The 11,786-nt window shown below is 40.1% G+C and overlaps 2 protein-coding genes across 2 annotated transcripts; both read right to left on the minus strand.

The window, feature by feature from the left end:
- Positions 1–61: 61 nt before the first annotated feature.
- Positions 62–3,305, minus strand: LOC126710618 (protein DCL, chloroplastic). Its single transcript, XM_050411175.1, has 3 exons — positions 2,677–3,305; positions 1,412–1,526; positions 62–490 (listed from the first exon to the last, which is right to left on the minus strand). The coding sequence occupies exons 1-3, from the start codon at positions 3,087–3,089 to the stop codon at positions 314–316; spliced, it is 705 nt and encodes a 234-aa protein (XP_050267132.1). The 5' UTR covers positions 3,090–3,305; the 3' UTR covers positions 62–313.
- Positions 3,306–7,304: 3,999 nt separating this feature from the next.
- LOC126693685 (uncharacterized) lies at positions 7,305–8,912 on the minus strand. Its single transcript, XM_050389801.1, has 2 exons — positions 8,328–8,912; positions 7,305–8,123 (listed from the first exon to the last, which is right to left on the minus strand). Exons 1-2 carry the CDS (start codon positions 8,910–8,912, stop codon positions 7,305–7,307), a joined length of 1,404 nt encoding a protein of 467 aa, XP_050245758.1.
- Between the last annotated feature and the right edge of the window lie 2,874 nt (positions 8,913–11,786).

Raw genomic sequence — 11,786 nt, forward strand, 5'->3', positions numbered from 1 at the left:
GCTGGAAACAGGATCATTTGAAAATTGATAATACATAAAATATTTTTTTACTAAGATAATATACATAAATATTGGACAATATGACTTACTGGAGTGGATAATTATACATAATTCAGTCAATTACATACAGCATTCAGTCCCATCTTTTTCCATCAATTGCCCCGAACTTAAAGAAGTCAAGAAAATCAAATACCTCCTAATTTCTAACATGCTACTTAACATGTTATAAATAAGAAAAAATAAAATAAAAAAGAAAAAGGAAAATTCTTTCAATACAATGATACAGGTGGCAGACAAATTGAGAATGCTACCTTCATAAACTACGCCTTTGTTTTCGGAAATGTCTGAGGATGAAACTGTCTGCATATAAAGGATAGTTCTTCCTGATCAGGCCCTTTATGCACTTCCAATATGAAAAATCAACCAACTGTCCATCCTTTCGAACTATGAACAAACAACGTGACCTTTCAAACTCAGGATGATAACCAATCTGTCAATCCAAAAAGAGATATATGCATCATTTCCAGATCAACTGCAAAATAAACATTATAATCATCCAAGTTCCTTAGATTTCAAACTATTTTTAGCCTTAAAGGTTTTGATACAAGCATGACAGTGCCTCTGAGATCTAGCCTCAGACCTTAAAAGAAAAAGGACACTGCCCTTGAGACCTGCTAATCTTGTTATTTGCACCTGAAGGTCAAGTGCCATCATCTTGGCAGCAAGGTCTGGAAGCATGTGTGGTTTTGCCTTGATCAAGAAGAGAAATCACCATGGGTTTTAAGGAAAAACAACAATGAATTGTTTGGAATTTTCTGGATTTTGAAACTGTACTTTAGCATGTTCTTTGGCCAATTAAATTCAAATTCTCATGTCTCTAAACACAGGAAAGTAATGAATGAGCTATCCTTATATAAAAGTGACTACTGCACATGAAGTCCAATACCATTAGAACATCACATGCCAACACACCATGCAATCAAAGCCTGTGTAGGTAATCATATTACGTAAACAAACAAGAAGTCAAAAAAGGAAGTAGAAGTACAGATCGCATCAATCAAACTGATGATACTCATGGGGCCAACATCCATACCTACTGATATGTGAGTCATGGGTCAAATATAAAACCAGATCCATATATTTGTTAAGTATAAAGCACATAGTCAAGCTAAGTTAGATCATCCATCCAGCAACAAAGTGCATATATAGATTGCATAACTGTCAATACTAACTTAAAGTTTTCATCAGATAAATAAGAAAGCATCATTTTGGTACGCATTGTACAAAGTGTATCACTGAGAATGGTGGATATCCTTTTCAAATTAAACCATTCTTTTTGTGTGTGTGTGTGTGAGAGAGAGAGAGAGAGAGAGAGAGAGAGAGAGAGAGAGAGAGAGAGAGAGAGTTATACTGTGATATAATCAATGCCGCATCCAATCTTCTTTTCAAACTCAGGATGAAATGGAAGCAATCTATCAATAATGGTTTTCTCATGCTCTGGAGTCAATCTATCTCCACTTTGATATCTGCATCAAGATTTTCCATTTGCACATAATGAAATTAGCTACATAAATGGACGCTAACTCAATTATAGTCAGTTACATTTAGTGTTCTCATAATAAGGATTATGAATGCTGATAACAATGACTTCAACACTAATTCCAATTGGACCACGCAAATTATGTTTGCCATGGGAATGACATCAAAATTAAACATGACATGAAACATGAACCACAACAGGAGGGACAATATGCAGCCATCCAGTGCCTTGCACCCAAATAACTTCCATGGTAAGAAAAACCAGTTCACTGCATAAATATTGATCTCAAATGCATATCAAAAGGACCAAGACTATGTAATAGTAGAGCCTGCGCAGCATTTCAAGATTGGGGTAACATTATTAGCTTTTCAGATTCTCTCTGAACCACACATGCCCGTAATAGAACTGAAACTAATTTCTTTTATTTATTTATTCTCTAACTCTCTCGCTCTTTGGTCAAGCAAGAAAAAGTACATAGTACATTCAAAAGGAGCCCATACACAAAGATATAAGATGAAACAAATGTGAAAAAATAAAAAATCGCATGAAGCAAATGTCATATAACAAATTGACGATCAAAATTTATGAAAATGTAAAACACAATTGTCCTCTAAACTACGTAATAATTTTACACAAGAAAAGTTCTCATCTCAAAAAATTTAATCTGCAAAAGTGCTATAGTTCATTGATAAATTAGTACAACCAAGTTCAATATTTAGCAGTCACAAGTATCCGCGTTAACACACATCCTATCGCGATATACAATTAATTTTTATAAATTCAATCAATCAATCAATCAACTACTCCTCCATTAAAAAAAAATCCAATTAACACAACTAAAATTATGCGCTCCATCCAATTACATTGTCCACAATTTAAGAAATTGTATTCATGACCCAGCTAGACTTCCGTAGTTATATAATACTAAACCATGATTGAATTCAAACACATGATTGTATTGAATGACGGACCACAAACATTGTTAAAATTTAAATTCAACCATATGCTTCGTTGATCAAATGTAACCATAATATAACAGTACATATCACATGATAAAAAGTTGTATGACTTGTCCCACTAATAAAAATGTTTAAAACACAAAAATGAAATCATTCAATTTTTGAAAATAGGCTTACTTTCCAGAATGAAGAATCATTCTAACGAACCCAACGAGAGGAACAGTGTCCTCCAAAATCCGGTCCTCCCAATCAACAAATTTCTCGTCGTCGTCGTCGTCGTCACTTTCCTCGTACTCTGTCGTTCCCTCACTGTCCTCGTCTTTTTCCGAAACCCCAACCGTGTCCAAGTCCGTGTCCGTGTCCGTGTCCGGAGAGATAATAGGTTTCCTAAGCAAATCGGAGCCGTATCCGTCGGGACCGGTTTTGAGAGCACAGACGCAGAAGCGAGTGCGGTGATGAAGATGAAGCGACGTCGTTGGGAATGGGGAGGGAGGAGGGAATGATAGGATCACCGCCACGGGTGAGAAGTGGAGAGGGATAGGGTTTGTGCGGAAGTGGACACGTGGCGGTATTTTAGATATCAAAGCCATGGCCAGAGCCTTGTTGCTTTGCTTTGCTTTGCTCAGCTGTGACTGTGAGTGTAAGTAATTCTGTGTATTTCAGATATTAGTACTTTGCTTTTGCATTTTGAAGTGAAGGTGTTTGAACTTGGAAGTGGCTTTGGCTATGGACCTCGTTGTAACAGGTTAACGGTTTTTGGTCACATATTGAGATTTGAGAGAAAGAGGAAAAAGGAAAACGGATCTTGGACCTGGCTCCGTTTTGTTGTGGTTGTGATTGTGGGTCATTTCTTTTGTCAGTGTGGTACTGGGCTTAAAGCCTTAAACAGAATGGCCCAAAATACCCTTTTCTAAACCCATCAGTATTCAGTATTAAACGACCTTAGAAATGGGAAGGCCTTTTTTTTATAGATAAAATGTTAAGGTACTTTTTTTTTTTTTTTTTGGGTAAACAGACGATACATTAAAGCTAAGAAACTACATCAAGGACAGAACAAATTCTGTCAACAAAGACACCATTACAAACCTCATCTAAAATAGTCCTAATGATCTCAAGTGGGCAATCAAAATGCACTAAGCAAGAAATCTGATCCAACCCCACCTTAGCCAACATGTCCACACAACGGTTTGCCTCCCGGTAGTAGTGTTTAAACTGAATTTGATGGAATTGCATCATTAACTCCTTACAATCATCCAGAATAGGCGATATAACATTTCCCTCACAGTTTGGGTTCCCAAATACATCAACAATTGACTTCGCATCAAGCTCAACAATAATGGAGTGAATGTTCAAATTGTAGCAAAGAGCAAGTCCATCTCTAATGCCCCACAGTTCAACTACAAAACTGGTAGTTGACCCAATATTCCTAGAAAAACCAGCAACCCAAGCACCATTTTCATCCCTGATCAGCCCCCCACACCCTGTTAAACCCGAGCTTTCCACAGCAGCCCCATCCGTGTTAAGCTTAGCCCAACCAGGTGGTGGTTTTTCCCAACACACCCTCTTGATAATATGGCGTGACAGATCCCTCGGTTGATAGACACAATGCATAAACTCCATTGCTTTATTTTGGATATTAGCCACCAAGTTTAGATTCTGCATTTTCCTATTGAAGACAAAATCATTCCTATACTTCCATATGCTCCAAATAGCGAAAGGGAAAAGAATTTTCCAAGGGGGTTTTCCAGCAGGTTGGCTGATGTTCAATCTACCATTTAAGTTTAACCAACTTGTCAGGTTGGAATTCTAGAACCCGTGGTTGCTCATTTGAACACCAATCTGCCTCCACACCAGTTGAACCCGAGGGCAATCCCTTAAAGCATGCAAGATAGATTCAACTTCCCTATTGCAAATGGGACAAGTACCATCTTCTACCACTCCTCTTCTTGTGAGGCATTCTTTGACAGCAATGCTATTATGAGTACATTGCCATAGAAAGGATTTAATGTGAGGAAGAGTCGGAGCTTTCCAAATCCAACTCGCTGTAAAAGGTACAACTTCCTCCCTATCCATAGCAAGATTATATGCACTCTTTAAATCAAAGCTACCCTTCGGGTTTGCAGTCCATACAAGCTTATCACCACTTCTACCTGTTAGTGACAACGGAGTGGCTTGGAGTACATGCTTAATTTCTGGAGGAAAAATAAAAGGCACACAACTCCAATCAATTCCCGAGTCCAGCATGATGTCTTTGACAGCCTAATTGGAAGCCCCCCTGGTTAAGGGGCTCTGAATAAGGTGCCTTAGAGGACCTTGTTTCATCCACTTCTCATGCCAGAAGCTTAGCATGCTATCTCTTCTTGCTATCCACATACTCCCTTGAGTAAAAACTTCTCTTCCTTTCTTGATTGCTTTCCAAATCCGAGAGCAAGGTAGCTTGTCAGCATTGGCTGCATTTAACCTCCTGTTATTACAGTATTTTGCTTGTAGGACTTTGGCCCATGGAGCCTCCCTTTCAGTGTTGAGCCTCCAATTAAGCTTGGCAAGCATGGCTATATTTCTTCCCCTAGCTGTTTGCAATCCTAGACCCCCATCTTCTTTAGGTTTGGTCACCTTATGCCACCCAACCCAATGCATCTTCCTCATTGATTCTGTTGTACCCCAAAGAAAATTTTGATTCACTCTATCTATACCATCCAAAATTCTCCTTGGCAACAAATTACATTGCATGACATAGGAGGGGATAGCAGCTGTGGAAGCTTGAATAAGCACATTTCGCCCTGCTAAGGACAATAAATTGGCCTTCCAACCCGCAAGTTTCTGCTTCACTCTATCCAAAATGAAATTAAATTCGTTGGAAGAGTCTCTCAGAACCTTCAAAGGAATCCCCAAATATTTTCCAATGTTTGGAGTGGAGCTAAAGCCAAGAACGTCACTAAGAGATTCTCTAGTGTCAATGTCAACATTGGGCGAAAAGTAAACTCTAGATTTTGCTTCACTCACAGATTGACCCAACAAACTACAAAAACTATCTAAAACATCTCTGATAGCTATACAATTGGTAAGGTCCGCTTTAGCAAAAAAGACAATGTCATATGCAAATATCAAGTGAGAGAAGGCCGGCCCGCTTTGAGAAACTTTAACTGGCTGCCACAAATTCTCCCTACATTTCTCCTCAACTAAATGTCCAAGGAATTCCATACACAGAATGAAAAGATAAGGGGATAGCGGATCCCCTTGCCTTATCCCTCTTGAGGGGTAGATTGGGTCTAGAGCATCCCCATTGACCAAAATAGAGGTAGAGACCGTTGAGACACAGCTCATAATAATGTCAATGAGATTCATAGGGAGATTAATTCTGTAAAGCATGTCTCTTATAAAGCTCCATTCCAATTTGTCATACGCCTTCTCCAAATCAATCTTCAGCACCATATAACCCTCCTTACCTCTCTTCTTGCTAACGGTATGAATAACTTCTTGGGCTATGATAGCATTATCTATGCCCCTTCTTCCAGGAACAAATGCAGCTTAGAGAGGGGAGACAAGAGTGTTAAGAAAAGGTCTGTGAGAGTGCCTTTTTCGGGATACTCAGGCCCAAGGATCCCGGGCCTGAGAGAAAAAGGAAGGATTTGGTGGACCGGGCCTTGACTCACCGCAGCTAACGAGCTGTTTAAGAATCAAGTGAATGCAGAGAATACTTTTGACAATATACAGAAAAATGACAAACAAGGATATCGAAGAGTGCCAAAAATTAACAATGTAAGTTCAGAAGGAAAAAAAAAAAGGATTAGCAAGACGATAAAAAAAGTGCTGTGGGGATCCTGGGAATTATGAAACAATATTTCATTAATACATTATCTGTTTGATTACAGAAAGCTCACTAGGACGTGATACAAGGTCCAATCAAGCTCAAAAATTGCAGTCTTGAATGGCTATTTCAGCCTTCAAAACTTGCAAAGTTTGATTCTCGTTGAATCCGAGTATGTGCAATAGTGGCCTTTACAGGATATCGGGAAGCAGTATTTGTTTTCCCTTAGTATTTTCTTTCTGCACAGATTTTTCTGATAGTTTTTCTTAGAGAATTTCTTCTTTCTTGCATTTCTTTCTTTTTTTCTCGCTGCCTTCTTCACAACCCATCCCCTCCTTTTATAATGGAGTTTTTCTGGGCGTCCCGGGGAACCGTTGGTTCCCCTGTTTTGTTCTTTTGCAAATAGAGCATGTTCTATCCCCATCGTCTCGGTAAGTCCCTTTTCCGTTTTCTCTCATTCTTTCCTTCTCTTGGTTCTGATTCCTTCGAAAGCTTCTGGTTGGCCATCCTCTTTGGGACGTGCTGAGGTATGCCCTTCTCGGCATCCCCACTTCTGGCGCCTTCTACTTTTTCGTTTCTTTCCTATTTGGGCGGAATCCTGTTCTGCCTTTTTAAAAATCGTTTTGTTATCATTCTTCTTCCCTGTCTTGGTTCCCCGAGGCCTCTTCTGTCTGTGCCATGAAAGGTCGCTTGCGTTCTTTTGTTTTCTTGTTTTCTTTTTTCTGTCTTCTTTCTATCGATCTGTCCCGGTCTTCTTTTTTATTTGTGCTTGAAGGGATCTGCGCTTATTGAGGATCCTTGCTTCTCTATACTTTGCCGTGGTCTCTTTTTTGGATGCTTCTTTTTTTTTTCTGGGCTTCAGGATCCTCTGGGCCTTCCTTTTATTCCCCCATGGGTCATCCGTATCTATTGCTTTGGGCTTAGCCTGAATTTTTCCTTTTGGGCTTGACTTGTTCTTCTGTTTTGGGCTTATTTTATTATGACCTTTTTTTAGACCTCAACAAGGTCTTAATCTAGCCACTAAGATCTTTGTGACTATCTTGTAGACTGTATTACATAGACTTATAGGTCTATAGTTCCCTAAGGTCTCCGGACCTTGAATTTTTGGGATGAGAGCAACATGGGTCTTGTTCAGGTATTTCGACACTCTTCTCTCTTTAAAAATCCTCTTCACTTCATCCACAACTGATTTACCCAATAGGAGCCAGAATCTTTGGAAAAAGCCCGCATGAAGACCATCTGGGCCTGGGGCTTTAAAGGTTTTCAAAGACCATAAGGCTGCCTTAATTTCATCTTCCGTTACTGCTCTACTGATGCTAATCTTTTCCTCATCCGAGAGCATGGCTTGCCATTGGGAAGGCACAGAAGCTAACCGAGGAACACTGGTGAAAGAAGAAGTGAAAGTATTCATAAATCCCACCCTAATGAACTCCTTGATTTCTTCCTCCTCATAAATCCAATCCCCAATAGAATTTTTAATAGCCAAAATCTGATTCATTTTCCTTCTCACCAAAGTTGAAACGTGATAGAAATTGGTGTTTCTATCCCCTTGAATCATCCAATTAACCCGGGATTTAAGAGCCCCTAATTCCTCCTCTTGGCGAAGAATAGTATCAAACTCCTTTACCAACTCTTTTTCAAGGTTTAGGAGGAAGGTTGATGGCTTTATGGAGACTGCTCGCTGGATGCCTTTCAACCTTGCTAGGATATTCTTTTTCTTGACAAAAATGTTACCAAAATGGCGCCTGTTCCACGAGTTAGCCTCCTTGGTAAAGATCTCAGTTGCTTCTCTTAGACTGCGGGGCTGTCTCCAAGGCTACGTAACAATACTCGGAAAGGTGGGGCCAGTCATCCAGCAGGTTTGGAACTTGAACAGCCTATCTCTCTCCCTGGTTGTTCTAGGAAGCAAATCAATCATAACCGGGCAATGGTCTGAGTGACACCTTGCAAGGTGCATAACTCTTGCTTCAGGATAATGAAGGAACCAGCTGGGATTAACAAAAAACCTGTCTAGTCTTACTTGGATGAGAGCTTGGACTTCCCTTTTATTAGTCCAAGTGAAGCGCGGCCCAGAAAAACCAATATCAATCATATTACAATTATCCAAACACTCTTTGAATCGAAGAGAGCTATTTACCCCAACAGCCCTACCCCCAAACTTATCCTCAGCTGTAAGAGTTTCATTAAAATCACCCGCAATAACCCAAGGCATATCATGAAGCTCAGCTACTTTATTTAAGTTATTCCATAAAATATGCCTTTCGACACTCCTAGGACTAGCATAAATTGCAGTAAATAACCAACTGAAGTTAGAGTTCATTACCTTAACCATGGCATGGATCTCTTGTTCAGTACTTGACAGCGGTTTAACCTCCACTTTATCAGAAGTCCAAAGCATCCATAGCCCACCTGCATATCTGATAGTATCCGTGTGAATCACACCATCAAAAGGAAGGCGATCAGTGATCTCTTTAGCCCGCTCACCACCAACTTTAGTTTCCATCAGGACTAGAATAGCCGGATTATGGATACGAATCAACTCTCTGACATAACCTAGGAAGGTGGGCTTCAAAGCTCCCCTACAGTTCCATATGATGACATTCATGAGGATAAAAAAATTTGGAGGTGAGGCACTCGTCAAAAGGAGGCATCAGCTTGACCTCCTTTCTCAAAATCCATACGAATCGCTTCCGCATCTCCTTCATCTGCTCCTCCCCTGAGAACAGTGTCAGTTTCCATTGAAGCACTCCTATTTTTAGTTCTTAAAATGCTACAGGAAGATTGCACAGCAGATTCAGTTGAAGGCCTTGGAAAATCTTTGTCATGTATTAGTTTCCCGTGAACCTCTCCATCTACCTTCTCACTGTTAGATTCTTCGGTATCTCTACTACAATTCCCTTTGAACTTATAGCCTATCTCCGGCCAGGCCAAAATTGTAAGCGGAGATTCATCAGCAACTCTTGGGATTGGGAAATCCTCACCTCTTTGCTCGGACTTGTCCTCACTCCCATTGATAGGCATAGACTTCAGGCTGAGGTGATTTACGGATTGGGAATTTCCAGATGGAACAATCTGGTGGCGTTGAAGTGCCTTAGCTCGTGCAAGGGCCTTTTTTCCCTTTACCGAAGCTTTAGAGTTGGCACTACTAACACTAACATCCACTATAGCCTGTTCCCTCCTATTAGCTAGAACATCTGTAGATGGGCTTTGATTTGCAGTCACTGGCTTTGAAGGGCCGATTCTTGGGCCATATGTGTTGCAGTGGTGCCAATCCTCTGGATAACCTGAGCAAAATGGGCTTCATTAACACTTTTCAAGGGCATAAGTTTTCTCTTGGACTCCCTAACCGGCCTATCATTGGCCTTAAAACTCCCCGTGTTGTTGTTGAACCTCGCCTCATTCACGCTCTTCCTCAAATCTTGCCTAAGCCGACCGTTACCTGGCACTGTATGGGACCCTCCACTACCATGGGATTTTGTCCCATTCTTTCTACGCGCAACAACAATCCAAGGTTCGTATGTACTATTCTGTAATTCCTCATGCTCACTTTCATGCACGATCTTGCTGGGCCCCACTTCTTCTCTAGTGTTGTCAGGCGCATGTAAATCGCATGCACGATGTCTCTGAACCTCAACCTCCTCTGCTACCACCTCCCTCGGCCGTGGCTCTGGTCGGATAGTATATGGGCAGCTTTCTTTCCGGTGGCCAATTCGACCGCAAGAAAAGCATAGTCTCTGTAGCCCTTCGTAGCACATAGCTTGTTCAAATTTTCCAATCAAAACTACCGTGACCAATGGTTTATCCACATCAACTTGAATACAAATCCTAGCAAATCTACCTCTTGTCTCCGTGGCAGTATGAGAGTCTATCCTCAAAACATGTCCAATGGATCTACCAATGTGCAGCAAGGCTTCAGAGTTATAGTATTCAATAGGGAGTGCATTTAATCGAACCCACACAGCTACTAAGTTGACATTTGCCAATTCCGGACGGAAATTTGGTTCCCAAGGCCGAATGGAGAGGAAGTGTTCTCCAATGAACCAAGGCCCCTTCTTGAGTATAAGCTTATAATCCTCTTTCAATGAGAATTGAGTGAGGAAAAACCTATTCTCTAGATCAACACAATCCAGCCTACCAGCGGGTTTCCACAAGGAAAGAAGTCTATTATGGAGGAAGTTTAGTCCCACCGACTTGCCATAGAGCTTCACAATAAGGGCTTTCGACCATGGTGTTCGAATATGCTGTTTAAAACCCTTTGAAATTTTGACAGCAACTAGACCTTGACGCAAGTTTTCAACTTCTTCGTCTGAATCCGCATCGTCATCCATGGCCTCTCCACAGAAGAAAGCCTCAATGTACGCACCAGGGATATCTCCAACGACCTTATCCCTGAATGAGGTTGCTCCATTCCAAGACCCATATCCATGTTTAGGCGAAGAAGAGCCCGAACCTGGTCCTTCTTTGTATCCTGCATGATTCACATCTTTCACTTTCTTGTTACTACGAACTAACTCTTCTTGTTCTTCTCGTGACAGGGGAAGAGGAGAGGGATCCATCGAGCTTTTTATTGATTTCACTTGCCAGTCTTCTTTTAATTTTTCTAGGAATCCATCGAGCTTTTTATATTTATGAGCAAAAAAATAACATTCCACTTGGAATGAGCTGACTTGAACTGGTAAGAATTAGGCCCCCAAAAAAAAGCTTATAGGAGTCAACTTAACATTGAAAGTTCAAGTACAAGCTTTTTTTTTTTTTTTTGGGGGGGGGGGGGGGTGGGGCCTAATTCTTACCAATTCAAGTCAGCTCATTCCAAGTGGAATGTTATTTTTTTGCTCATAAATATAAGAAAAACTTATCCGAGTGGATGTTGACTTTTTATTTTTATTTTATTTTTATAAAAATAATAATAGAAAAATATATATTTAAACTCTCGAGGTCTCTTATAAGAAATATTAAGGGATATTGTTAGAGTTATAAGGCTCTTGATAGTAAATGTTGACTATTCCCCATAATTAGAGGAAATAATCTACAATACCTTAATTTGTGGGTTTCAATCTATGCCGTGCAAAAACTTCCTTCCCTGCACTAGTGAGATCAACCACTCCTTGTTGAAAATGGCGTGAATGAAAAGAGAGAGAGAAAGGCAAAGAATGAGAGAAAAATAAATGCCAGTGAGAGAAGGTTGAGAGAGAAAGGCAAAGAAAAATAAATGTGATTATGCGTTTAGTGAAGAAGAATACACGCCAATTGTAGCAAGACCCTCCGCAAAGTTAAGGAGCTATTTGGTACATCATTTTAAACACATGTTTTCAGTTTTTAAACAACATTACATGTATTTCCACATACTTTTTCACTTACACGTATTTTCAAAAAAAACTGAAAACTGTTATTTAAACACACGTACCAAACAGGCCCTAAAATTGTGGGAAAAAATATTGAGACTGGTGTGTGATTGCTTTACTTGACTTTCACTAAAAAT

The sequence above is a fragment of the Quercus robur genome, chromosome 2, assembly GCF_932294415.1.
Source record: "Quercus robur chromosome 2, dhQueRobu3.1, whole genome shotgun sequence".
NCBI lineage: Eukaryota > Viridiplantae > Streptophyta > Magnoliopsida > Fagales > Fagaceae > Quercus > Quercus robur.